This window comes from Phacochoerus africanus, chromosome 1 (genome assembly GCF_016906955.1).
Source record: "Phacochoerus africanus isolate WHEZ1 chromosome 1, ROS_Pafr_v1, whole genome shotgun sequence".
NCBI classification, from domain to species: domain Eukaryota; kingdom Metazoa; phylum Chordata; class Mammalia; order Artiodactyla; family Suidae; genus Phacochoerus; species Phacochoerus africanus.
Window position 1 is genome coordinate 113,847,020 of NC_062544.1, and position 24,090 is coordinate 113,871,109.

The 24,090-nt window shown below is 41.3% G+C and overlaps 1 protein-coding gene across 5 annotated transcripts in view; it reads left to right on the top strand.

The window, feature by feature from the left end:
- Positions 1–24,090, top strand: part of DOCK3 (dedicator of cytokinesis 3) — a 489,707-nt gene that overhangs the window by 383,940 nt on the left and 81,677 nt on the right. For all 5 annotated transcript variants that reach the window (XM_047775399.1, XM_047775426.1, XM_047775408.1 and 2 more), the window contains exons 15-22: positions 9,299–9,423; positions 11,680–11,842; positions 12,364–12,470; positions 13,047–13,218; positions 13,585–13,682; positions 16,015–16,098; positions 17,994–18,094; positions 22,151–22,232. In XM_047775399.1, coding sequence (XP_047631355.1) covers positions 9,299–9,423; positions 11,680–11,842; positions 12,364–12,470; positions 13,047–13,218; positions 13,585–13,682; positions 16,015–16,098; positions 17,994–18,094; positions 22,151–22,232 — 932 coding nt within the window. The remainder of the gene's footprint in view (positions 1–9,298; positions 9,424–11,679; positions 11,843–12,363; positions 12,471–13,046; positions 13,219–13,584; positions 13,683–16,014; positions 16,099–17,993; positions 18,095–22,150; positions 22,233–24,090) is intronic.

Consider the following 24,090-nt stretch of genomic DNA (forward strand, 5'->3'; position numbering starts at 1 on the left):
ATTGATAAGGCAAGCTGAGGTCAAGGAGGGTTTCCCTCCCTTAGACAGGTAAGGGTTGTCATGTGATTTGCCCCACAAGGCAGAAAGATGGACACTCCTGGCATGTCCAGGCTGGTGCTGTAAGTGTGCTGCTCGGTGGGTTGCAGTACTTGAAGTACTGAGTGCTAGAGCTGAAAGTAAAGATTGATTCATGGGCAGGAAGCAGTCCTTTATGCATCTGTCCCCTTGTTTACCCTTCCTCCTGCTGAGGAAAGAATTTCTTGGCACAGAAAAAAATAGGGAGCACAGGTTTTTGCCACTCTCAGGACTATGTGCTAACAACTGACAGCCTCCTTAACCCTCCCCAAGATATTATCAGAGTAGGTTTGTCATCCTTTGGCAAGGTGATAGGGCTGGCCCTACAATTCCTGCTAGAGCATCAGGAAAAGTGTGCAACAGTGTTTTAAATTGTGGTCAACTTATCCATGTCTGTTGAAAGAAGTCCTTCAGTGAGGTCACCCCTCCACCTGCAGCTGGTCCACTCTTCAGCTGTGGGAATATTGTGCCTGGGCTGCAGCAGTCCCTCAGGCCACATGGTCCTGGTGTGACCAAGTTACAACAAGTTGCAGCTTCTTGACACATGAACATATTGGAAATGAGCAAGGAAATAAATTATGTCAGTAACTGTGACCATTTCCAGTCTTTAAGTCCGAGAAATTAGAGTAAATGGAAAAATTAGAGTGATTCTTATTTTTAAATTACCACTCTTTGGCAGTAACCACTAGACATTCATTTGGAGAGGTCCTTTTTGTCAGATGGCCCAGAAAAGTGTTTGTCAATGCATATTGAAAAAGCATACAGCTCAGAGTTACAGAGTTCAGACAGGTTCTAACCACACCAGTACCTGACATAGCCTTTTTTAAAGTCATTGCTTTCCATGAGTGTGCACATATACACCATGTGCTGCCATGGAACAGGAGATGTCCAACTCTTTGCCACAGCTGAGGCCCTACCTACACAACCATCCAGCTGTGCTTATGACCTGTGGTAGTGAGCAAGAGGCAAGACTGCCATTGCTGGTGTTCTGGGAGGTCCCAGAGAAGGCACATCAGTCCAGGAAATGCCATCAGAAATTATAGAATAAGCAAATATGGGAATTTAAGCTTAATTTTGAAACTGAGCACTTTAAAGCTTTCTATTGTTTTAGCACCATATCTCTCTGGGTACGTCCTTCTTCCCTCCAAACTCATTTTAGTTCAGTGCAGAAGCTAATAACCCTTAGCATACTTTTACTCATTTCTTAGATTTTTTTTTTTTAAGAAAATGGACAGAAAGCCTGGAGCAAGACAGGTGTTTCAGGTGAACAAGTTGAAGTTAACATTATTTTCTGTAACTCACTTTGTCAGCATTAGCCAAAATAAAAATTTAAAGAAAACTCAGCCAAAAGCCTGTAAACTGAAAGAAATGATCTAAAACCTCTTGCTCAAGCACAGGCTGTACTTTTCTCCAGACCACACCTTAGCCAGCAAAGATAATGCTACCACTTCTGTGTAGGTACCTAATTCTTAGCTTTCCTGGAAAGTCTGTTCCCTGAAGTCAGTAGAAATACAGAGCTCTGTCATGGCCCTGTCAGAAATAAACATTTTAACTTGTTTTCTAAGACTTGAATTTTTAAGATTATAATTTACTGTGGGCAACATGAGCCAAGTTTCATATTAGTTAAATGAGCTTCTGTCCTATTACAAGAAATCTGCCCTTTGATTTAGTAGCTTCTAAATGATGGCTAAGTTTTTCCTAAAGCAGTAGTTCTCTAACTTTAGTATGTATCAGAATCACCTGCAGGGCTTAGAAAAAAAGATTGTTAACCCACCCCAAGACGATGCAGTAGGTTGGGGGTAGGACCCAAGAATTTGTATTCCTCACAGGCTCTTAAGTGATGATGATACTTTTGGTTTAGGATCCCCTTTGAGAACTAAGTCCTAGAGAGTACTCTGCTTTAGGGATGCTTTGTCCTTCCCTGAGTCATACCTGACACAAGCTCCTCTTAGGTTCCTCTCTAGGTTGCCTTGACTTGACCCTTAGAAGGCAGCTATGCAGGCATGGCATTTCTCTAGGGGGCCCCTGAGTCTTGTCCTTGTGCTCAAAAATACACTCTGTCCTTTGCTTTGACCCCTGATAAAAAGTGCATGCTTCATCACTGACCTGCAAGTGATGTTTTTTTCTCTTTTCCTGTTTGTCTTAATTGTTCTTGTTTTTCTCTGTGCTGTCCCCTCATTCTCGCCCCTTTCTTTCTGGTGCAGAGATGAAGATAGTTGGGTGTAAGTTCTTGCTTTTGTGTATCCTGTTTGCTTTTGCCTGCTTTATTTCCATCCTCATTTGTTTCATGGAATGTTGCAATACTGGGTTGGGGTGTCATGTACATTATTAATCCTTCATCAGCCTCACCTTTTGGAATAACTGACAAGACATTAGAGAATCTACCAGCCCAGCCTTGAGACGGTGTATTACTTTGGGTATTCATTAACATCAGAGAAAACTAAGGACATGTCAGAATGTTTAGAAAACCTTTAAAAGCCCTATGTGAATACATACAGGAAAGGATTTTTATGAGACAGATCAGCTACTCCCATTCAAAAGAAAATGAGGAGTTCCCGTCGTGGTGCAGTGGTTAACGAATCTGACTAGGAACCATGAGGTTGCAGGTTCGGTCCCTGCCCTTGCTCAGTGGGTTAACGATCTGGCATTGCCGTGAGCTGTGGTGTAGGTTGCAGACGTGGCTCAGATCCTGCGTTGCTGTGGCTCTGGCGTAGGCTGGTGGCTACGGCTCCAATTAGACCCCTAGCCTGGGAACCTCCATATGCAGCGGGAGCAGCTCAAGAAATAGCAAAAAGCCAAAAAAAAAAAAAAAGAAAATGAGTAGTGTTTATCCCAAGCTACAAAGAATCAGAAAGGCAGAAAGCTTCTCTTTGCAGTTCTCTGGACACATCTCTTTGCCCTACAAAGGGCAAACACAGAGATATGACCTTTAAAAGAGAGCTCTCCTCAAGAGAGTGATAAAAGTATTTACCACAATTCATAGGAGTGTGGTCAATCTGAGTGTCAGATGAAGCCATGGCGGTATCTCTAAAGGATGGTCTAGGAATAATCACATCTAGTCCCCACAGTGAGTTGGAAGATCATCACATCCATGATCCAAAAAAGGAATAACCATATACAGTGATCTCACACTATGTCCATTCCTGTCATCCTGTTGGAGCAGAGATCACTGACTTTGTAGCACTAGAAACCAGTAGAAGTGTGACACTGAAGACATGGTTAGAAAAATAAAGAACCTGTCTTTCCTGGGTACTCTAAAGAAATCCTCCCAAGAGCCTTTTCTCAGTCTCTTCTTCAGAATAAGAACTACCACAACATAAAACATTGGTCATGTGTCTGAAACTGCCTATATTGAGTGGCAGTTAATAGCTCCTTATCTCCAGGAATGCTGTCAGGAGACTCCCATTCTGCCAAGAGATAGAATTGGCACCATCCCAAGCAGGCTGCTGTGTCTGCTGGGAGAAAGTTAGGTCTAGTTTTATGTGGTCTTAAGGGAAAGAAAGCACTATCCACAGAAGCTCTTCCTAATCCTATCTAGAATTAGAAAAGATCTAAATAATATAGTATTTAATACTATTATCCTTGAACCCAGAACCTCCTCGTATGTGGCGTAATTTATAAGAAGGAACATGAATATAATAAAGAATCCAAATAAGACTTAGTGCCCAAATCTATGTAGGCTGTCCTAGTCCATTTCTTCTGGGATAGCATTCCACACAGACTGGAGCTATGTGGCCCCAAAACTCCAGGTAAAAATGGAGTGTCTGGTAAGAGATTCTCTTACTTATAGGTGCCTGAGCTGGACCTAAGAGATTCTGACACTGCTCTCAGAAGAGACCTGCAAACATGTGAGCTGTTTCTCCAAAGTCATACTAGAATGCAGGTCTTCCAAGGACCAGACCTGGCTACTGAGGCATGCACATCTCACACCACTGGATGCAGCTATGTCATGGTGCTCCCCAGCCCCTAAAATGACTGGTAGCTGAAAAGCACTGTTTCCTTCTAAGACCTTTCACTCCCTTAGGACCCTGAAATGTTTCAGGCCAATTCCTGATATAATAAGATGGCCTCAGGTTCATTGCCTTGTTCTTTCCCAGTAGCCATTTGTTGTAGACACATAGAAATCTTGATTTTTGATGTGTAGTAGCATTGCAGTGATCCCGTTCTTGACCTTTGGACATTCCAATCCATGTATAAGCAAACTAGAGCCCACAGACCAAATCCAACCAGCAGCCTGTTTCTTTTTTTTTTACTGCCTGCCAGCTAAGAATAGTTTTTACATTTTAAAAGGGTTGTGAGGAGTTCTCACCATGGCACAGTAGGTTAAGAATCTGACTGCAGGAGTTCCCTTTGTGGCTCAGTGGTTAACAAATCCAACTAGGAACCATGAGGTTGTGAGTTTGATACCTGGCCTCACTCAGTGGGTTAAGGATCTGGCGTTGCCATGAGCTGTGGTGTAGGTTGCAGTTGCGGCTTGGATCTGGCATTGCTGTGGCTCTGGCGTAGGCCAGCGGCTACAGCTCCGATTAGACCCCTAGCCTGGGAACCTCTGTGTGTCGTGGGTGCAGCCCTAGAAAAGACAAAAAGACAGAAAAAAAAAAAAAAGAAGAATCAGACTGCAACAGCTCAGGGTTGCTGCAGAAGCACAGGTTTGATCCCTAGCCCAGCACAGTGGGTTAAAAGGATCCAGCATTGACACAACTGCAAAGGAGGTTACAACTGTGGCTCAAATTCAATTCTGGCCCAGGAATTTTTGTATGCCATGGGTGTGGCTGTAAAATAAAAAAAAAAAAAAAAAAAGTTGTGAAAACAAAGAACATGTGACAGAAACCTATGTGTCTCACAGAGCCTAAAATACTTACTATCTGGCCTCTTACAGAAAAAAATTTGCCAACCTTTGCCTACTCTTAAGTCCCTAGTTCTCTGACATGCAGCCATACCTACAGCTATCACTGGCTGCTGTGTTAAATTGTAAAAAGGACAAAGATTATTTACTCTGAAGTTCTCTTGTAAGAACAACCTCATTCATTCATCTTTCCATTCAGGAACCTCTGTTGCACATCAGCCAAGCACCAAACATTCAGAGATGTAAGGCTCTACCAACCTTAGGAAGCAGAGGATACTTAACCAAGTACACATACCTCACCCAAGACCCACTGGGACCTCAAGGGATGAATGTTAGAAATCCAGTTTTAATAAGCTTCCTATGTGATTTAAATAGAGCCTATATATATGTGTGTGTGTGTGTGTGTGTATTTACATATATACAGTATTACATATTATCTATTACATATAATAGATATATAATTATATATATATACAGGCAGCCAGGCAGTGGTCTAAAAATTAACCACAACAATCACTGTTCAGGCCTTCCCTTTTCTATCCTACTGTAACGTGCCTATGCTCATCCCTGTCCTAGTAGTATTTCCTGGCAGTTGGTGCTAAAGTTTACATGAGTCTCCTGGAGACAGTACCTTAACCCAAAGGCATGATTCCACTTGTAGACTCTGTGAACGTGTAACATAAAATAAGGATAGCTAAAGAGCAGGGACCCCGGCAGGCTCTCTGTAAGGCAGGCCTGGATCACTGGGTCCTAGAGCTTTTCACATTTCTTTCTTCTGGTTCCATGAGAATTAGCGGAGGACTCAGTTTAAATGATCCCCCAGAGAATTACTGACAAGAAGGCCCAGCAATATTAACTATTGCAAAGTGCTGTTCTCAAAATTGAAGACATAATTTGTAAAATTGCAACCCATAAGGCAGCCTAATACTGCTTCTGACTGAGAACAGCCCTGGTCTAGGCAGGTCTTTTCTCTAAATAAAGAGCAGCTGAACAAGAAAAAAATGAACAAAACCAAAACAAACAAACGAAAAAGAAGCTGCTCAGTCTTTAACTTAAAGGATACAATTGTTTGTATTAATAAATTTTCTCAGCTAGTTGATCACCAAAGGCATTCTGTTTAAATAGAAAAAAATTTAAAGAGTGAAAGCTGTAGGAATATCTACATCGGTCCTTCTGCTTGAAACTGGCATTTTGGTTTAAAATGCCCTGAAGGAGCTGCCCAGAAACTATGACTTCTTTCTATAAAACCAAAACAGACCAAATTCTTTCATTATCAATCTCCAAGACAATGCCCCATCTTGTTAGTGTTTTATATCATATATTGCTAGAAAAAGTTTGAAATGTTTCGTTTAAGGACATACTTAATATGGTTAACTCTGTGTGTGGGGGGTGGGGGTGGGGGGGCTGCACCTACAGCATATGGAAGTTCCCGGGCCAAGGACTGAATCTAACTCACAACTGTGACCTACTCTGCAGCTGCAGCAACACAAGATCCTTTAACCCACTGCGCCTAGCCAGGGATCAAACCTAAACCTCCACAGTGACCTGAGCCATACAGCTAGGTTCTTAACCCATTGCGCCACAGCAGGAACTCCTAATATGGTTAACTTTTGTATAGAGTCACAGAAACTTCAAAAATGTTTGTACAAGCTAGAATACTATTGCTGGTAGCCAATAGCTACTTTTAAAAGTAATGTGGGTTATCTTGAGAATAACTTTCAGAGAATGCTGGTTTTTTTTGGGGGGGGGGTTGTCTTTTGTCTTTTTTTTTTCCTAGGGCCATACCCTCGATATATGGAAATTCCCAGACTAGGGGTCCAATTGGAGCTGTAGCTGCCGGCCTATACCACAGCCACAGCAATGCCAGATCCAAGCTGCGTCTGCGACCTACACCACAGCTCACAGCAACGCTGGATCCTTAACCCACTGAGCAAGGCCAGGGATCGAACCCACAACCTCATGGCTCCTATCAGATTCGTTAACCACTGAGCCACAACGGAAACTCCAAAAAGCTGGTTTCAACTACAGAAATTTTATTTATTTATTTATTTTTTGTCTTTTTGCTATTTCTTTGGGCCGCTCCCGCGGCATATGGAGGTTCCCAGGCTAGGGGTCGAATCAGAGCTGTAGCCACCGGCCTACGCCAGAGCCACAGCATCGCGGGATCCGAGCCACGTCTGCAACCTACACCACAGCTCACGGCAACGCCGGATCGCTAACCCACTGAACAAGGGCAGGGACCGAACCCGCAACCTCATGGTTCCTAGTCGGGTTCGTTAACCACTGCGCCACGACGGGAACTCCCCTCAACTACAGAAATTTTAAACTAAACATCAGTTCTTTAGACGGTAAAATCAGAGAATCTCTAGACTATTCATCTTATGCCAAATCATCCTAGAAATTGAATAAATTCCCTAGAAAAACTAATGTGTAACTAAAAGGCTTTTATCAGAAGAAAGCTCTGATATGTCTGTTTCAGTGGTTAAAAATTCAAGATATAACCAACTCTGTATTCCAGTATAATGACAAATGACCCACAGTAAAGTTCCCAGTTATTTTTGTATTTTATTGTCAGGGTTGATTTCATTCAGCCTCTGTCCTGACAGTAGCAAACTGATGGATTTGAGTTTTCCTTCTCCTTCTGCCAGCCTTCCCCACCCTACCTGCATGCCTGAGTGCTATTTTAATGACATGTTAGGAGGGCCCAAACAGGGATGTCAGGAAGAGGCAGATTAAAGTTCCAAGCTCATCAAAATTCAAAATAGAGACTCTAGATTCTACTCAACCCAGGAGGAAAGTCTGTGTGGACTGCAAGGATGGATACCTTGAAGTCTGTCCCTCCCACCCTGCAATTGCATTTGTGTGTGATTTTCAGAACACATTTTCCTCTTCCCGTCATGGTAGCCTCAGGTCTATTTGGGGAAATTGCTTTCACACCTTAGAGAAAGTTCTCTGCACTGTCAGAGAATAATTAATTGCTTCTCATGGACTGCTCTTTCTCAGTTGGGCCAAAGTATTTTGAGACTATTATGTGACCAAATAAACATGATTGCACTCCTAGGGTAGGAAGGCAACCTGAAAAATGGAAGGTCTGGTCATGAAGACCTGAAAAGCCAGTCTTGATTTTTCTCTCTTTCATGTGTAAGAGACGCTTAGACACTTCCACAATTAGAGAGGTAAACAGTGCAGATAAGAGGCCATCATCATGTGTCTAACCAAACCAGAAAGCTGCCTTGCTAACCAAGAACAAAACCTCTTGGTGTCATTGTGAGCCTAAGTGATGAACAGATTTAGATGCACCAGTTTTTCTAAAAACTGAAGCAGAAAGAATTTCTGGCTTCTGGATTGGCTTGCTTTGCAATTTAATTGTTCCACTAACTTTCAATTGATTTCTTCAGGCTGCTAACACATCTTCACTTTGGCCTTACCTGTTTTCATTGTCCTTTTCTTCCTTTGAAGATTTTCTTTCCCACAGGCTTCACTATTTTTTTCTTGAAATTCAAAAGCCCTTCTTTAGAACGTGTAAATAAAATTGGTCTTTTTATAGATTTAGAAGCTTAGAGCAGCCTAAATAGACTCTTTTTATACCTGAATAGACCATTCCATCCCCCCTAAAAAGGGCAGTTAAGACTTGGGTCATTGCAGTTTGAGCTACTCCTGCCTAGTCTCAAGCAGCAGATATGGGCTATGTGGGCTGGAGTCAAAGCCCAGGGAAGCAGCAGGAGCACAATAGATTGTTGCTCCAGTGCTTTAGCACCTGTGCTTCTGGAGGATCATCTGTTCCCAGAGCACTTACAACAAAAAGAAAACCTGACAGTCCAGTGACCTCTGCCTGGCTCTCCAGCAGGGACTGGGATTTGGAGGTAAGCCTCCAGAAGGAAGAGGTAGTATATCCTCTAGTCAGACTCAGGAAGGTTGAGGGTTACAAAAAAAAAAGAAAAAAAAATCTAGAAAAGAAAAAAAAATGACTAGGTTTTTTTTTTTAGAGAAAGGAGGAAGGATTAGTATTTAAGATGTAGACATGATTGAAGTAATTGTTATTCCTGTTGATTCTAAAATCTTTCCTCTTTGGAAGGCTTAGATTACAGCTATTCCTCTGGAGGGGAGAGAGACTGAGCAGTCACCTGGAGTCTGCCTTTTCCCACCCTAGACAAGCTGTGGTAAACAGCTTTAGTATTTAGAATTAGAGAGCACCTGACTAACCAACCTAAGTGCTTATACTTATACTGGTGGAATGTCCATTGTTATTAACCAAGCTTGGAATGCCCTGAGCACCCAGCTGAACCCTGGAAGATTCAAATGCTACCCTTGTCCTCCATGCAAATGGGGCAGAGTGGCCTCTGCAGTCATGAGGATGTGACATTTCTTTCCACACAGGTGATATCCGCAATGACCTGTACCTAACCCTGGAGAAGGGGGATTTCGAGAGAGGAGGAAAGAGTGTACAGAAGAATATTGAAGTGACCATGTATGTGCTTTACGCAGATGGAGAAATCTTAAAGGTAAGACATGCCAGTCAATTTGAAATGGAGGCTAATCCTGTACTAATTTTAGCGCTTCCATAGACTTTGTCCAGAGACCCATTCTTCTCAGGAAGAACTAAACTCAAATCACCCCATATGCATTCTTCTCTGCCTTAGCCTTTCTTCAAGGAAGCCTTACAGTGTGCTCTGATAATGACTTCCAGTTTCATGTAGCCTTTTTCGAAATTCTTCCTAGTGTCTGACCTGAATCCTTCCTGCTCCAATTTAGATATACTCCCTCTAGTTCTGTCCTACATGTTACTTTTTCAGCCAGCTATCTACTGTTAAGCTGCCTACTTTTGATAAATGTTACTAGATCCCACTCTTTTTGTTCCTTGAGCTAATACAGAAAATGATATTTGCTCATGAGTAAAGGGTAGGACTTAGGTACTCATCTGCTAATACCAAGTTATGTGACAAGGAGCAGCACACTGGGGTCCTAAAAGATGATTTCCAGCCAATGCAGGACAAGGATCTTCTGTCCCTCTTCATTAAAAAAAAAAAAACCTGGGAGTTCCTTTTGTGGCTCAGCAGGTTAAAATCTTACATAGTCTCAAGGATGCAGATTTGATCCCTGGCCTCACTTAGTGGGTTAAGGAACTGGTGTTGCCACAAGCTGTGGCATGGGTCCCAGCCGCAGCTTCAGTTCGACTCCTAGCCTGGAAACTTCCACATGCCTCAGGTGTGGCCCTAAAATAAATAAATAAATAAATACATAAATAAAAAGTAAAAAGAAGACCCAGGAGAGTTCCCTTTGTATTGTCCAACTAGAATCCATGAGGATGCGGGTTCAATCCCTGGTCTCTTTCAGTGGGTCGGGGACCTGGTGTTGCTATGAGCTGCGGTATAGGTCACAAGCACAGCTCGGATCTTGCGTTGCTGTGGCTGTAGTGTAGGCCAGTGGCTGTAGTGTAGGCCAGCAGCTGTAGCTCCGATTCAACCTCTAGCCTGGGAACCTCCATATGCCATGGGTGCAGACCTAAAAGAAAAAAGAAGACCCAGAGTGCTGTTTTTCTAATGTCATTATGTCAGTTATTCCCTGAATTATGTCATGGTAAAGTCTTTGGCACATAAAACGGCATCATTTGCATGTCAGTTGGTAGAAGGCAAATCAGTCTTTTACAAACCTTGCTTCTCTGTGTTGTCAACAGCTTTCTGAGGTAGGTAGAACAAGAATGATCATCCACATTTTGCAGAAGGAAAAAGGTAAAATGAGTCAAAACCATCTCCCAAAGCTAGAAATAAATGGAGGGTAATGTTGAAATGGTGGTATAAACAAAGATTTGTGTGAGTTCCTGTTGTGGCACAGCAGTAACATTCCCTACTAGTATCCATAAGGATGTAAGTTTGATCCCTGGCGTCATTCAGCGGGTTGAGGATCCGGTGTTGCCATGAGCCGTGGTGTGGGTTGCAGACATGGCTCAGTTCTGGCGTTTGGGCATGTAGGCTGGCAGCTGCAGTTCCATTTCGACTCCTAGCCTGGGAACTTCCATATGTCTCATGTGCGGCCCTAAAAAGACAAAGGAAAAACGAAAAACAAATCCAGCTCAAGGACTAAGGCATGTGTGTTGTTTGCATGAATAATGCTGAGGTCAGAAGAGCTGTCAGCTGTTCATACCACCCTGGGTGGACAGGGAGCTGCTCCTGATTGTATGGCTCACAGATTCCTGTCCTCCAGAAAAGGGGCATGGGACTACATCTTCAGAGCAATATTTGCAAACTAGGATCTAGTTAGGTTTGGTATACCTTGTTTATATCCAAGGACAGTCAGCCAACTTAAAATGCCATTGCAACGTAGGGCTGAAGATTAGAAAACAAGCTCACTCCACTTTATCATTGAATAGTTTTTCTCATCTGGAAATTGCCAGTCTGATTGACTTCTCCTATAAGCTCATTTTTTCCTTTCCCAATGAAGATGCAGAACCTCCCTTAGTGATTCAGGTAGCTTCCTGAGTCAACTTGATTCACTGAGCTTCCCTTCAAGTTTATTGAGCAATATACGTGGTACTTCTGCCCCAAGGAAAACAGGGAGCATTGTGATTACTGATTCCTTATACCATCTACACAGTTGTTTCCAAAAGTATTGAACTGAAGTCAAGTGAATTTTCTCATCTTATAGATTTGGCATGGTGGGAAACTGAGACCTGCACCAAGGAGAAAATGAAGTGTCCTAGTGACAGAAATCCAAGGGATCCTTCCAGGAAGATGGCATCTCATTTTGCTTCTCTCTTCCAGGATTGCATCAGCTTGGGCTCAGGAGAGCCTAATAGGAGTTCCTACCACTCCTTTGTCCTCTACCATAGTAATAGTCCTCGCTGGGGAGAAATTATCAAATTGCCCATCCCCATTGACCGGTTCCGGGGCTCCCACCTGCGCTTCGAGTTCAGACACTGTTCCAGTGAGTGAGATTTTTCTCCACATTTCTTTGAGGATATGAATATAACTCTTTCCTCTATGCAACAGAATTAAGAGGGTTCTTACTACTGGGTCAAGAAAATAAGGAGTTGTGTACTCAGAGCAGGAATGTCATCAAAGGCTGTTCTTTGTTTTCATGATTCAGAAACATGGGATCTGGTATTAGCCTTTCCTAGTGTCTGACCTGGACACTGGATAATTGCCAGTGTCACTCCTCTTTGAGGGTGTTCCTTTGTGTGTATTAAACTGCTTCTTAAAGAGCCCCAGTTTGCCAAGACTAATAATTTTCATTTCTATTTGGGTCATAGCCTAAGTACCTTGGGATATAAATGGAAACCCAGTCTAATACATTTCTCATCATTCTTGCCATCAGGTTGCTACCTAATTAATGAACAAAGTAAGGGACAAAGAAGTAAAGATTGTAGTAGGTGGTAAGCAAAAAGGGAATTTTTGTTAAAAAGGAAAGTGCAGGGCGAAATAACTAATGCTTGGCTCTTATTGCAGCAAAGGACAAAGGAGAGAAGAAACTCTTTGGCTTTGCATTCTCACCACTGATGCGGGATGATGGTACCACCCTCTCAGATGATATCCATGAGCTCTATGTCTACAAGGTAGGGAGCCCACCTGTCTCTCACCCCGCTGAGGCCACTTCAACACATTGTTCTCAGTTAGGTGGTTTTCACTGAGCGAGCTAGAGGATCCAGGGTGGTGTGCTTGTAGAAACCGTAGGACAGCTGTGGGCAGGCTTTTGCCTTCCAAATGAGGTAGGCTTCTTCGCACAAGTCATGCTTGCAGGGCCTTTGTTTCCCATCTCCTACTCCACTAGCAATGGAAATCTATTACCAGACCCTCTGTGTCATTGTGGCCTTAGCTGGTACATTAGGATAGCTGCTATTTGCGATTGTGGTTCTGTCAGCTCTCATGGCATAGCTGGCACTCAAGATTGCCTGCACCCCAGGGGCCATGTGCCCTGCCATGTTCTCCTTAAAAGGATGTGAGCCACTCTCTGAGAGAGAAATGAAAAGTTCTTTTAAAGTACTTAGAAAGCACTCTTCTAAGAGGACCTGAAGCCCAAGGTCCAGCCTCAGGAAGATGAGAGCCAACATCAACTCAGAATCCCCTGGAACCTGACTTTTACACATGGCATGGTTCAAGAAACAGTCTATGTTCTCTACTTTTGCCTACAGTGTGATGAGAATAGCACATTTAACAACCATGCTCTGTACCTGGGCCTGCCCTGCTGCAAAGAGGACTACAATGGTTGCCCTAACATTCCCTCCAGCCTCATCTTCCAGCGCAGCACCAAAGAGTCTTTCTTCATTTCCACACAGCTCTCCTCCACCAAACTCACCCAGAACGGTAGGTGATGGTGCCTGCAGGGTGCTGCCCTCCCTTGTCCTCAGTTGCTGATTCATGTTGCTAATATATGTTAGGAGAGACAGATACTATTTCTTTTTCATGCCACAGTGAAGGGATTCTTTTCATTCAAAGTTGAAGGAATTACTTGGTTGTAGCAGCCTTGGAGGTTTTCCATGGTTTTAGCAGCTCCTAAGTACACATTCAGATTTTACAGTTGTGTCGTTAGCCTTGATCTCAGCACTCAAGAGGGTGTTATACTGCTCGTGACTATTTCTGTCCCTCTAGATGCCATCTGTCCTTGGCAGGGAGAGTCTGGCTTGTCCATGACATAGCTAGGGTTTACCATCTTCTGGGCTTGCCTTCTAGTGGACCTCCTTGCTCTGCTGAAATGGAAGGCCTTTCCAGACCGGATCATGGATATCCTAGGGCGGTTGCGGCATGTCAGCGGGGAGGAAATTGTTAAGGTATGGCTTCAAGTAATTCACACATGCTATCTGAGCAAGAATCTGGGCAGAAGGCCTTACTTCCCCTTGATTTCTGCCTTGATAAGCCTCTAAGACAATTTTTTCGAAGTATGTAATTAGGTGAGTAGAAATAAAGGTCTTTTTTTTTCTTTTTTTTAGTTAGCTTCTTTTTAAAAGTAGGTTTATTACCTTTTAGAAACTGTATTTAAATTTAACTATATTTAAGCAAAATGGTAATTAAAAGACCATGGCAAAAGCACCCTCTCAGAAACAATCTCAGTGCTTGGTGCCACCTGCAAGCCTTTAGGTCCTCTCCCTTACTCTGGTCTCTTTCTCATTTCCCTTATTTTGTAACCCTTTACTACAGACCCAGCCTGATTCTTTCTGGTTCTACTCTCTTGACTATCTGGAGGAACTCTGAGTATTCTCCATTAACTATAACTGCTGATTTTGCCCAGTATCTCATACTAAGGGACCCTTCCCTACTCAGTTGGTTTTTAATAAGTACTTTTGGTGACATTTCCTGTCTAATGGCAGGAACCCATTAGACAACCCCAGTTGTTTTCCACAGAGCTTCTCTGCACTATGTAGAAATCAGATGTTTGCTCATCTAACTTTACCTCGAGAAAAACCCCAGGCACTTCCTGGTGGTGAAAGCCCAATGGACTGAACTTAGTTGAGGAAAATGGAGGTGCTTTTGGTGATCAGCAAGAGCAATGGAATGTAAAATAGATTCAGTCTAATCCCCAGAAGGCAACCTATCTATCAGTGAGCATTCTTAGCTCTGTCATTCCGAGTATCAAATCTATCAGCACAGATGCACTGCCTAAACTTTCATTCTACAGCTCCATTTGAAACCGACAGTACTAATGGCCTGTACCTAGCCAGAACATAGGTGGGGACTTGAACCCATGTGCTGGGACTCGAACCCAGCCTAAACCCAGTTTGGGACTTTGAACCCATGGTTTTAAATTAAAATCACTCACCCAGTGTCTGGACTCAACGAGGTTTAGGTTCTTCATGCCTCCGCACAGGAGGAATTCAGCAAAAAGACAAAGTGATAGGCAAGAAATAGATTTATTAGAATAGGATGCTTGTGAGAGATGCAGCAGGCAGGCAAGGAAGCTCGGCTCCAGGGATCCAGTGGGCTACAGTTTTATCATCCAAGGGGAGGTGGGGTTGGAAAAGCCTGCTTCTTCCTTTCTGGGAGTAATAGCTCCTCCTTACTATCTGGTAAGGTGTGTATTCAAATCAGCAGAAGGGCCGTCCGTAAATTCCTGCCCTTGTTCTGAATCTGAATGCAGGCCCCAACCCATCCCCCACCCAGTGAAAAGAAAAGGAGGTCTGATTGTTTTAAGGCTGAGGTGCTGCATTCCTGACAAGAGAACATCCTACCAGCATTTCTCATTTTAGCAGCAATACTTGTCTCAAGCCAGCCAGAAGAGAATGTAAAAAGAAAATGCTAGTAGCATTTTGTTTTGGGGTTTGTTTGGTTTTTTTTACTTTTTGTTGGAAGATTTCAAACATACCAAAAAAGTAGACAGAATAGTATAAATAACCTTACATATACTTATCAATCATCTCTGATTATCATCAACCCATGGACAGTCCTGCCCATCACCCCCCATCCATGCCTCTCACTTTGTATTGTTTTGAAATACGTTGTAAACATTGTATCAGTAAATTGCATTTTGACCAGCAGAATATTAGGTTTGATTTTTAAAGACTGGGAGCATCCATAAGTATTATTCTCTCCCTTGGTTTTTACATCTTAGAAAAAAATACATGCTAAAAAAAAAAAATGGTGCTTGTAGATCTTTGACCCTTTTTGACAGCCCTTATCAACTGCATTTCTCCCTTCTCCTGGGACAATAATTTTTAGACCAAAAAATAGTTTCTGTGGGTAAGGCCTTGCTTGCACACCCTCAGGCAGATGTCCTCTAGAGTTAGGCCATGGTAAAGAATAAAGGACTGCTGAATCGGGGAGGAGGACAAAGTCCCAGGAAATTAATCTCTTTTTCTCCAAATGGATTTGGCATCAGAATCACTTAGATTGTCTTTATTTCAAGATTACTGTTCTGCATGGATGTCCTACTTTTTTTAGGTAATTGATCTTTCCTTAGAAGTTTAGCACTTAGCCTCTCTAGGTCTCTTTCAGGACCCTTTGGGCTATAAGCAGACTCCCCAAGTTCACCTGGTTGTCTCTTGGCTAGGTGGAGGTGAGGTACTAGGCTACTATTCAGTGGTAATTTGAAATGTTAGGAGATCTTTGACTTTGTTAGTAGGAGATAAATTCATTGGTGTATTTAAGTTTGATTTTTTGCTGTTGCAGTTTCTGCAGGATATCTTAGATACACTCTTCGTGATTTTGGATGATAATACAGAGAAATATGGCCTGTTGGTCTTTCAGTCTTTGGTAAGTCTCACCCTTCCTGATTTTAAATTATTTTAATTATCATTATTCCTATTATTATGATTATTTTAATTATTATTTAATTATTATTGATTATTCCTATAACATTTTTTAAAATCTAAGGAAAACAACTTATTAGAGTGAGGCAGATCCCTATAAGATGATATTTGAAGAATTCATTATGGTGAGGTCTGGACCTCAACTTTGAAGTTCTGATACTCAGTCTTACCACAGTTGCCTAGCCTAGCTCCTGAAATAGGGACGTACACCAACAAAAAGCACAGAGACTGATATAGGAAACAAGATGACCCATTTTTCCACTTACAAAGTAGGATTCAACCACCATGAAAAGCAGAGACCTTCTTGTGCTTATCTGAGCATCACACTTTTGCTCTCTCTGAGGTTGTCTTAGAATCAGAGTCTCAGACAGTTGCTTAATGAGAATGGACAGTGATTTGAATATTTTCTTTAATGATTTTTATTTTTTGCATTATACTTGGTTTACAGTGTTCTGTCAGTTTCTACTGTACAGCAAAGTGACCCAGTTCTGTCAGTTTCCACTGTACAGCAAAGTGACCCAAATATTTAGAAAAAAATTCTTTTTTCTCACGTCATCCTCCATCATGCTCCATTATAAGCGACTAGATATAGTTCCCTGTGCTATACATATACAGCAGGATCTCATTGCTTATCCACTCCAAATACATTAGTTTGCATCTATTAACCCCAGACTCTCAGTCCACCCCACTCCCTCCCCCTCCCCCTTGGCAACCACAAGTCTATTCTCCAAGTCCATGTGTTTCTTTTCTGTGGGAAGGTTCATATGTGCCATATATTAGATTCCAGGTATAAATGATATCATATGGTCTTTGTCTTTCTCTTTCTGACTTATTTCACTTAGTATGAGAGTCTCTAGTTCCATCCATGTTGCTGCAAAAGGCATTGTTTTGTTCTTTTTCATGGCTCAGTAGTATTCCATTGTGATTATATACCACTTCTTCTTAATCCATTCATCTGTCAATTGACATTTAGGTTGTTTCCATCTTCTTGGCTATTGTGAATAGTCCTACAATGAACATACGGGTTCATGTATCTTTTTCAAGGAAAGCTTTTTCTGGATATATGCCTAAGAGTGGGATTGCTGGGTCGGATGGTAGTTCTATATTTAGTTTTCTTAGGTACCTCCATACTGTTTTCTATAATGGTCATATCAATTTACATTCCCACCAACAGTGTAGGAGGATACCCTTTTCTCCACTCCCTCTCCAGCATGTGTTATTTGTTGTCATTTGAATGTTTAGTGCATTTTGTTTAATATAGCCAGTGCCAGAGGAGGGCTATGTATTCAGAGAGAACCAGATACTCCAAATCTACCTGATAGATGAGAAGCAGAGGCAAGAGTTAGAATGGCACTTATAAAGTTTGTTTCTCTGACTTTCCCTCTTCCTTGTTTCCCTGGCCAGCCAGCCCCATTTCTGAAGGGCACAGCCTTTCATAGGCTGATTTGGCTCAAAGGATAATCTTTTTTTCCTCTCTCTTTTCCAAGTTTTTGAGACACTTTCATATTTATGCAACCTACACAAGTTGTTTTTTTTGTTGTTGTTGTTTTGCCTTCCCCTGATCCATAGTGTACCACCTGGTGTTATCGTAAAGAGAGAAGCTCAGAGTAACACTGGTATAGACAAATCAGTCCAAAGTTTGCAGTGGCAGACCAGGGATGTTAGAAAGAGAACAAACATAACAGAAAAAACAGATACAGAATGGAAATCTTTCATTTAGTGGGAACAGTAGAGAAAACACTGACGGTTTGCCATTCCTTGAAGAATCAAGAATTCTGATTCCTGCTGGGGGTAGGTTTGAGGACCCCAAAGAATTCTACTGTCCTCCATCTGTCCCAGGTATTCATCATCAACCTGCTCCGAGACATCAAATATTTCCACTTCCGGCCTGTGATGGACACGTACATCCAGAAGCACTTTGCTGGAGCCCTGGCATACAAGTAAGTTGCATTTGGCATCATCATTAGGACTTGCGTTTGACTAGAAAGACAGGCTTTTAAAAGTTCAGTGGCAACCACAACCACCATTCATTTAGCCAACTTTTTAAAAACTAAACATTGTAAAATACATAAAATACACAGTATGAAATGTATGATCTTAATTTTTTTTTTTTTTTTTTTTTTTGCTTTTTAGGGCCACACTTGCAGCATATGGAAGTTCCCAGGTTAGGGATCCAATTGGAGCTGCAGCCACCAGCCTACATCACAGCTGCAGCAACATGGGATTTGAGCTGCATCTGCAGCCTACCTACAGCTCACGGCAATGCTGGGTCCTTAACCCACTAAGCAAGGCCAGGGATCGAACCCACATCCTCATGGATACTAGTTGGGTTTGTAACCCACTGATCCACAATGGAAACTCCCAATCTTAACCATTTTTAAGTGTACAGTGCAGTGACATTACATATATCCACATTTTTGTATAATACCACCATTCATCTCCAGAACTCTTCGTTTTGTAAAACTGAAACTCTGTACCCATTAACCAATAACTTCTCACTCCACTCCCACACCTAGCCATTGTGCAATCACAGTTATACCTCTTGCGTATGAATTTGCTCATCTAGGCACTTCATGTAAATTGAATCATACAATATTTGTCTCTTTGTGACTGGTTTATTTCACTTACCACAATGTCCTTAGAGTTTAGCCATATGATAGCATGTGTCAGAATTTCCTTCCTTTTAAAGGTTTAATAATGTTCCATTATTTACCAATATTACCAGTAATAGGTACCACATTTTGTTTATCTAGTCATCTGTCAATGAATACTTTTCTACATTTATCTACCTTTTAGCTATTGTGAATCTGCTATGAACATGAGAGTACAAATATCTTTTTAAGATCCTGCTTTCAGTTCTTTGGGTTATATACCCAGAAATGAAATGGCCAGATCATTCTATTTTTGGTATATGGTAATTTTATTTTTAATTTTTTGAGAAACCACTATGCTGTTTTCCATAGTGGCCACACCATTTAACATTCCCGCCAGCACTGCACAAGGGTTCCAGTATCTCTACACTCTCACCAATACTTGTTACTTTCTGGGGTTTTTTTTTGTATTTGGGACCTTTTTATTTATTTTTTTCATTTTATTTTTTCTTTTCATGGCTGCACCTGCAGCATATGGAAGTTCCCAGGCTAGGGGTTGAATCAGAGCTGCAGCTGCAGGCCTATGCCACAGCCACAGCAACATGGGATCCGAGCTGCATCTGCAACATACACCACAGCTTGTGGCAACACTGGATCCTTAACCCACTGAGAGAGACCAGATCAAACCTGAATATTTCCAGACACTATGTCGAGTTCTTAACCTGCTGAGCCACAACAAGACTTCCTGGGACCTTTTTTATCCTAGCCTTTCTAATGGGCATGTAGTGGTATCTTGTGGTTTTGATTAGGATTTCCCTAATGATTAGTGATGTTGAGTACCTCTTCATGTGCTTATTGACCATTTATATATCTTCTTTGGAGAAAAATCTATTCAGGTCCTTTGCCCATTTTTCAATCAGGTTGTTTTTTTCGTTGTTGTTCTTTAGCTATAGGAGTTCTTTATGTATTCTGACTACTACCCCCTTATTAGGGATATGATTTGCATATATTTTCTCCCATTGCCATTTTAGTCTTTTGATTGTGTCCTTTGATGCAAAGAAGTCTTCAGTTTTTATATAATTGAACTTATTCCAATTTTTCTTTTGTAGCCTGTGTTTCGATATCATGTCCAAGAAATGATTGCTTAATTCAGTGTCATGAAGCTTTTCTCTTATGTTTTCATATAAGAGTTTTATAGTTTTAACTCTTACATTTAGGTCTTTGATCCGTTTTGAATTAATCTTTGTTTATTGTATAACATAAAAATCCAATTTTATTTTTTTATATGTAGATATTTAGTTTTCCCATGCAGTTTCTGGAAAAAGACTGTTCTTCCCCATTTAATGGTCTTGGCATCTCTGTTAAAAATCATTTAACCATATTTGCAAGGGTTTATTTTGGGGCTATTTTATTCTATTGATGTGTATATATGTGTGTATATATATATATATGTGTGTGTATATATATATATATGTATATGTATATATATGTATATGTATATATATATCTGTCTTTTTGCTAGTATCACACTGTTTTGATTACTCTTTATAATCTAAGTTTCTCTTTGTAACTTTGTGGTTAAGTTTTCAGGAAGTGCAAGTGCTTTTAACTTTGTTCTTCTTTTTCAAGATTGTTTTGGCTATTTGGGATCCCTGCAGATTCCATATGAACTTTAGGATGAATTTTTCTATTTCTGCAAAAATGTCATTGGGATTTTGATAGAAATTGCATTGAATTTGTAGATCACTTTGGGTGGTATTGACAACCATATTAAGTCTTCTAATCCATGTCTTCCCATTTACTAGTATCTGCTTTAATTTCAGCAATATTTGTTAGTTTTCAAAGTATAAGTCTTTAACCCCCTTGGTTAAGTTTATTCCTAAGTATTTTATTCTTTTTTGATGCTACCATATATGGATTGTTCTCTTCATTTCCTTTTTTGATTGCTCAATTATTAGTATATAGAAAAGCAAATGATTTATATATGTTGATTTTATATTCTGCAGTGTTGCTGAATTCATTTATTAGTTCTAACAGGGTTTTTGTGGACACTTGGCTTTTCTATATATATATTGCTTTTTCTTGACCAATTGCTCTTTTAGTACTAATGTACTAAATAGAAGTAGCAAAAGCAGACATCCTTACCTTGTTTCTGATCTTAGAGGAAAAGCTTTTAGTCTTTTACCATTGAGTATGATGTTACCTGTGGGCTTTCTGTGGACATTTCAAACTATAGTTTATTATGTAGTTGTCTTACTTTTTCTTCTAAGAAATGAAGAAAAGAGCTGCTAAAAATAGGTCATGCTTTTTCAAAGAGAAACATGTAGATAGCTAAATACAGCACCCATAAATAAATGTTTAAAAAAAATAAAAAGACAGTCAATAAAAGAGATGATATGAATAGAAACATGAGAAACACAAGTCATCTAAACCATTAAAGCAGTTCTAAAAATCACCATGTTTTCTATGGAATGAGCCCAAGCTATGTTTGGTTTGAAAACGTAAAACCAGAATGCGGCAAGACTGTGGAATCACTGGAACTCTGATACTTTGATGTCACTTTGGATAGCAGGCACTGTGCTATGTATTTTAAATGTGTCATCTAAGTATAATTCACAATAATTTTGATATGTATTATTGTTTCCTGTATGTTCTAAATGAAGAGGATGGAGATAGAGGACTCAAACAACTTGCCAAAGGATACAGTGATAGAAACTGATAGGACCCAGATGTGAAACTAGTCCTCTGACAAGGGCCTGCACTCTTGACTTCTGTCCTGTTTTGCGCTATAAACATGCAGGCCTTCTGACTCTGTAATCCCATTCCACTCAGATGACTTGGTCCTGAGGAAACAGGATCAGTTGGGATAGCAAAGAGGGGCACACGGGACAATACACCTTTATTCAGAGTCTACTATTTACTAGTCACTATTTTATGTACTGGAAACTCAGCAGATTTTTTTTTTTCCACACTCATGGCATATGGGAGTTCCTAGGTCAGGGACTGAGCCCACACCACAGCAGTGATCAGAGCCACAGCAGTGACGATGCCAAATGCATAATCCACTGAGCCACGAGGGAACTCTGAGACTTAGCAGTTTTAAACAAAACAAAAACATACACCCAGCCTAAGACTTTGGGAAAACTTTCTTGTAATCAGAAGAAATGTGTGTCTGGGAGAATAGGAAAGAGTGATTGTAATTGCTAATTGAAATGTGCAACTCTTTCTGGACAGGGAGTATTGTCTGGTCTCACTGATCTTAAGATTCCACAGCTGAAAGGAATCCTCACTCCATTCTGGTTCCTCAGCAGGATACTATTTCCTGTGTGGCTAATTCAAGACAATATTTCAGGCTGCATTGCTTTTGGATTAAAGCGAGGTTTCTGGAATTGTTTTCTTTTCCAGGGAGCTAATCCGATGTCTGAAGTGGTACATGGACTGCTCAGCAGAACTGATTCGGCAAGACCACATTCAGGAAGCCATGCGGGTAACGTACTGAGCTTACTTGTACAGAAAGGGCCCACCCCTGTAGAACTCTGTGAGTGCAAGTAACCTCATGGTGTACACTGCTCTGCATTCAGGAAATGACCACCTTGATCCACATACCTCCCCTTTCCTCACTTTGATTTTGCCCTGAAAGGTCCTTATTCCTGGTAATTTTATCTTAAAGTAGGAGGGAGGCATGATACGCATCTGATTCATAGCCATCCTCCCTGCCTGGTTTTTACCAACAGTGTCAGTCTTTGCTTCCACTGGCTAAAGTGTCATATCTCCTTCTAAGCCAATGTTGGTGGCAACATTGACTAGAAATAAGATCTTCCAATACTTTTAGTGAATGCACTGTATGTATGTATGTTGAGAAGATGATCTTAAAACCATGACATGGGGCTCTTTGCATTGCTGGACAGCTCCAGTTTACAGAGACCTGCCTCGTGTATGCTAACTACATTTTCTGGTAACTTCTTTTCATGGCTACTGCTTCTGCTGTAGAGAACCACCTGTGAGAATGTTGATCTCTTTTTTGCTCAACAGTTCCACAGATAGCTGTTTTAAGAAAACAGTTGTGGGAGTTCCCGTCGTGGCGCAGTGGTTAATGAATCTGACTAGGAACCATGAGGTTGCGGGTTCGGTCCCTGCCCTTTCTCAGTGGGTTAACGATCCGGCGTTGCTGTGAGCTGTGGTGTAGGTTGCAGACGTGGCTCGGATCCCGCATTGCTGTGGCTCTGGCGTAGGCCGGTGGCTACAGCTCCAATTCAACCCCTAGCCTGGGAACCTCCATATGCCGTGGGAGCGGCCCAAGAAATAGCAACAACAACAACAACAACAACAACAAAAAAAAAGACAAAAAAAAAGAGAGAGAAAAAACAGTTGTATCTGCTGGAAACTCAATTAAAGCAAATTCATGCTTTCTTTTCTTTTGTCCCCATCTTTTCTTGTTCTTGGGTTACTTTTTTTTTTTTTAGGTTTTTTTTTTTTCAGTTGCTTTTTAACCATGTGTTTCTTTTCTTTTTCTTTCTTTCTTTTTTTTTTTGTCTTTTGTCTTTTGTCTTTTTAAGGCCACACCCATGGCATATGGAGGTTCCCAGGCTAGGGGTCAAATCAGAGCTACAGGGGTTGGCCTACACCACAGCCACAGCGACACGGGATCTGAGCCATGTCTGTGACCTATACCACAGCTCACAGCAGCACCGGATCCTTAACCTACTGAGCAAGGCAAGAGATCGAACCCACATCCTAAAGGATACTAGTTGGGTTCTTTAACCACTGAGACATGACAGAAACTCCAACCATGTGTTTCTTATCCTTTCTAGTTCTTCTATAAGTAGAATGGAAGCAAAGTAGTTGTGCTTTTTCTCTGTCCTCTTTTAATATCCCATCATCTACTCTAAGTATTACTGGGCCTATGATCTTGTTATTCTTGTCCACATGGTCACATGTGAAACATATGTTCCCCCAACTATCATATTAAAGAGGCAAAATCAGATCATAAGTCCTATTTCCGCTGCCTCTTCTCTGCACACTGTGTGAAAAATCTAAGACCACAAGTCTCATTTTTGTCCTCCTTCACGCAATACATGTCTGCTGAGCATTCAGCACATCGTGGGTGCTAAGATGCAAAGAGGAGTAAGATTGACCTCTCCCCTTGAAGAGCATATCCCCTGTGTCCTGAGTGGAATCAGACCCAAACAGAAATGTAGAGCAGGGTTCTGAGTATGATGTGAAGGCAGGGCCTGGGTTCTGTTCTTCTCTGAACACCAGCACCCGTGAGGTGCCCTGCCCATTATTTTAGGAGATATGAGTCAAATTAAATGCAAAAGATTCCTTGAGTCCATAAATTAATTGCT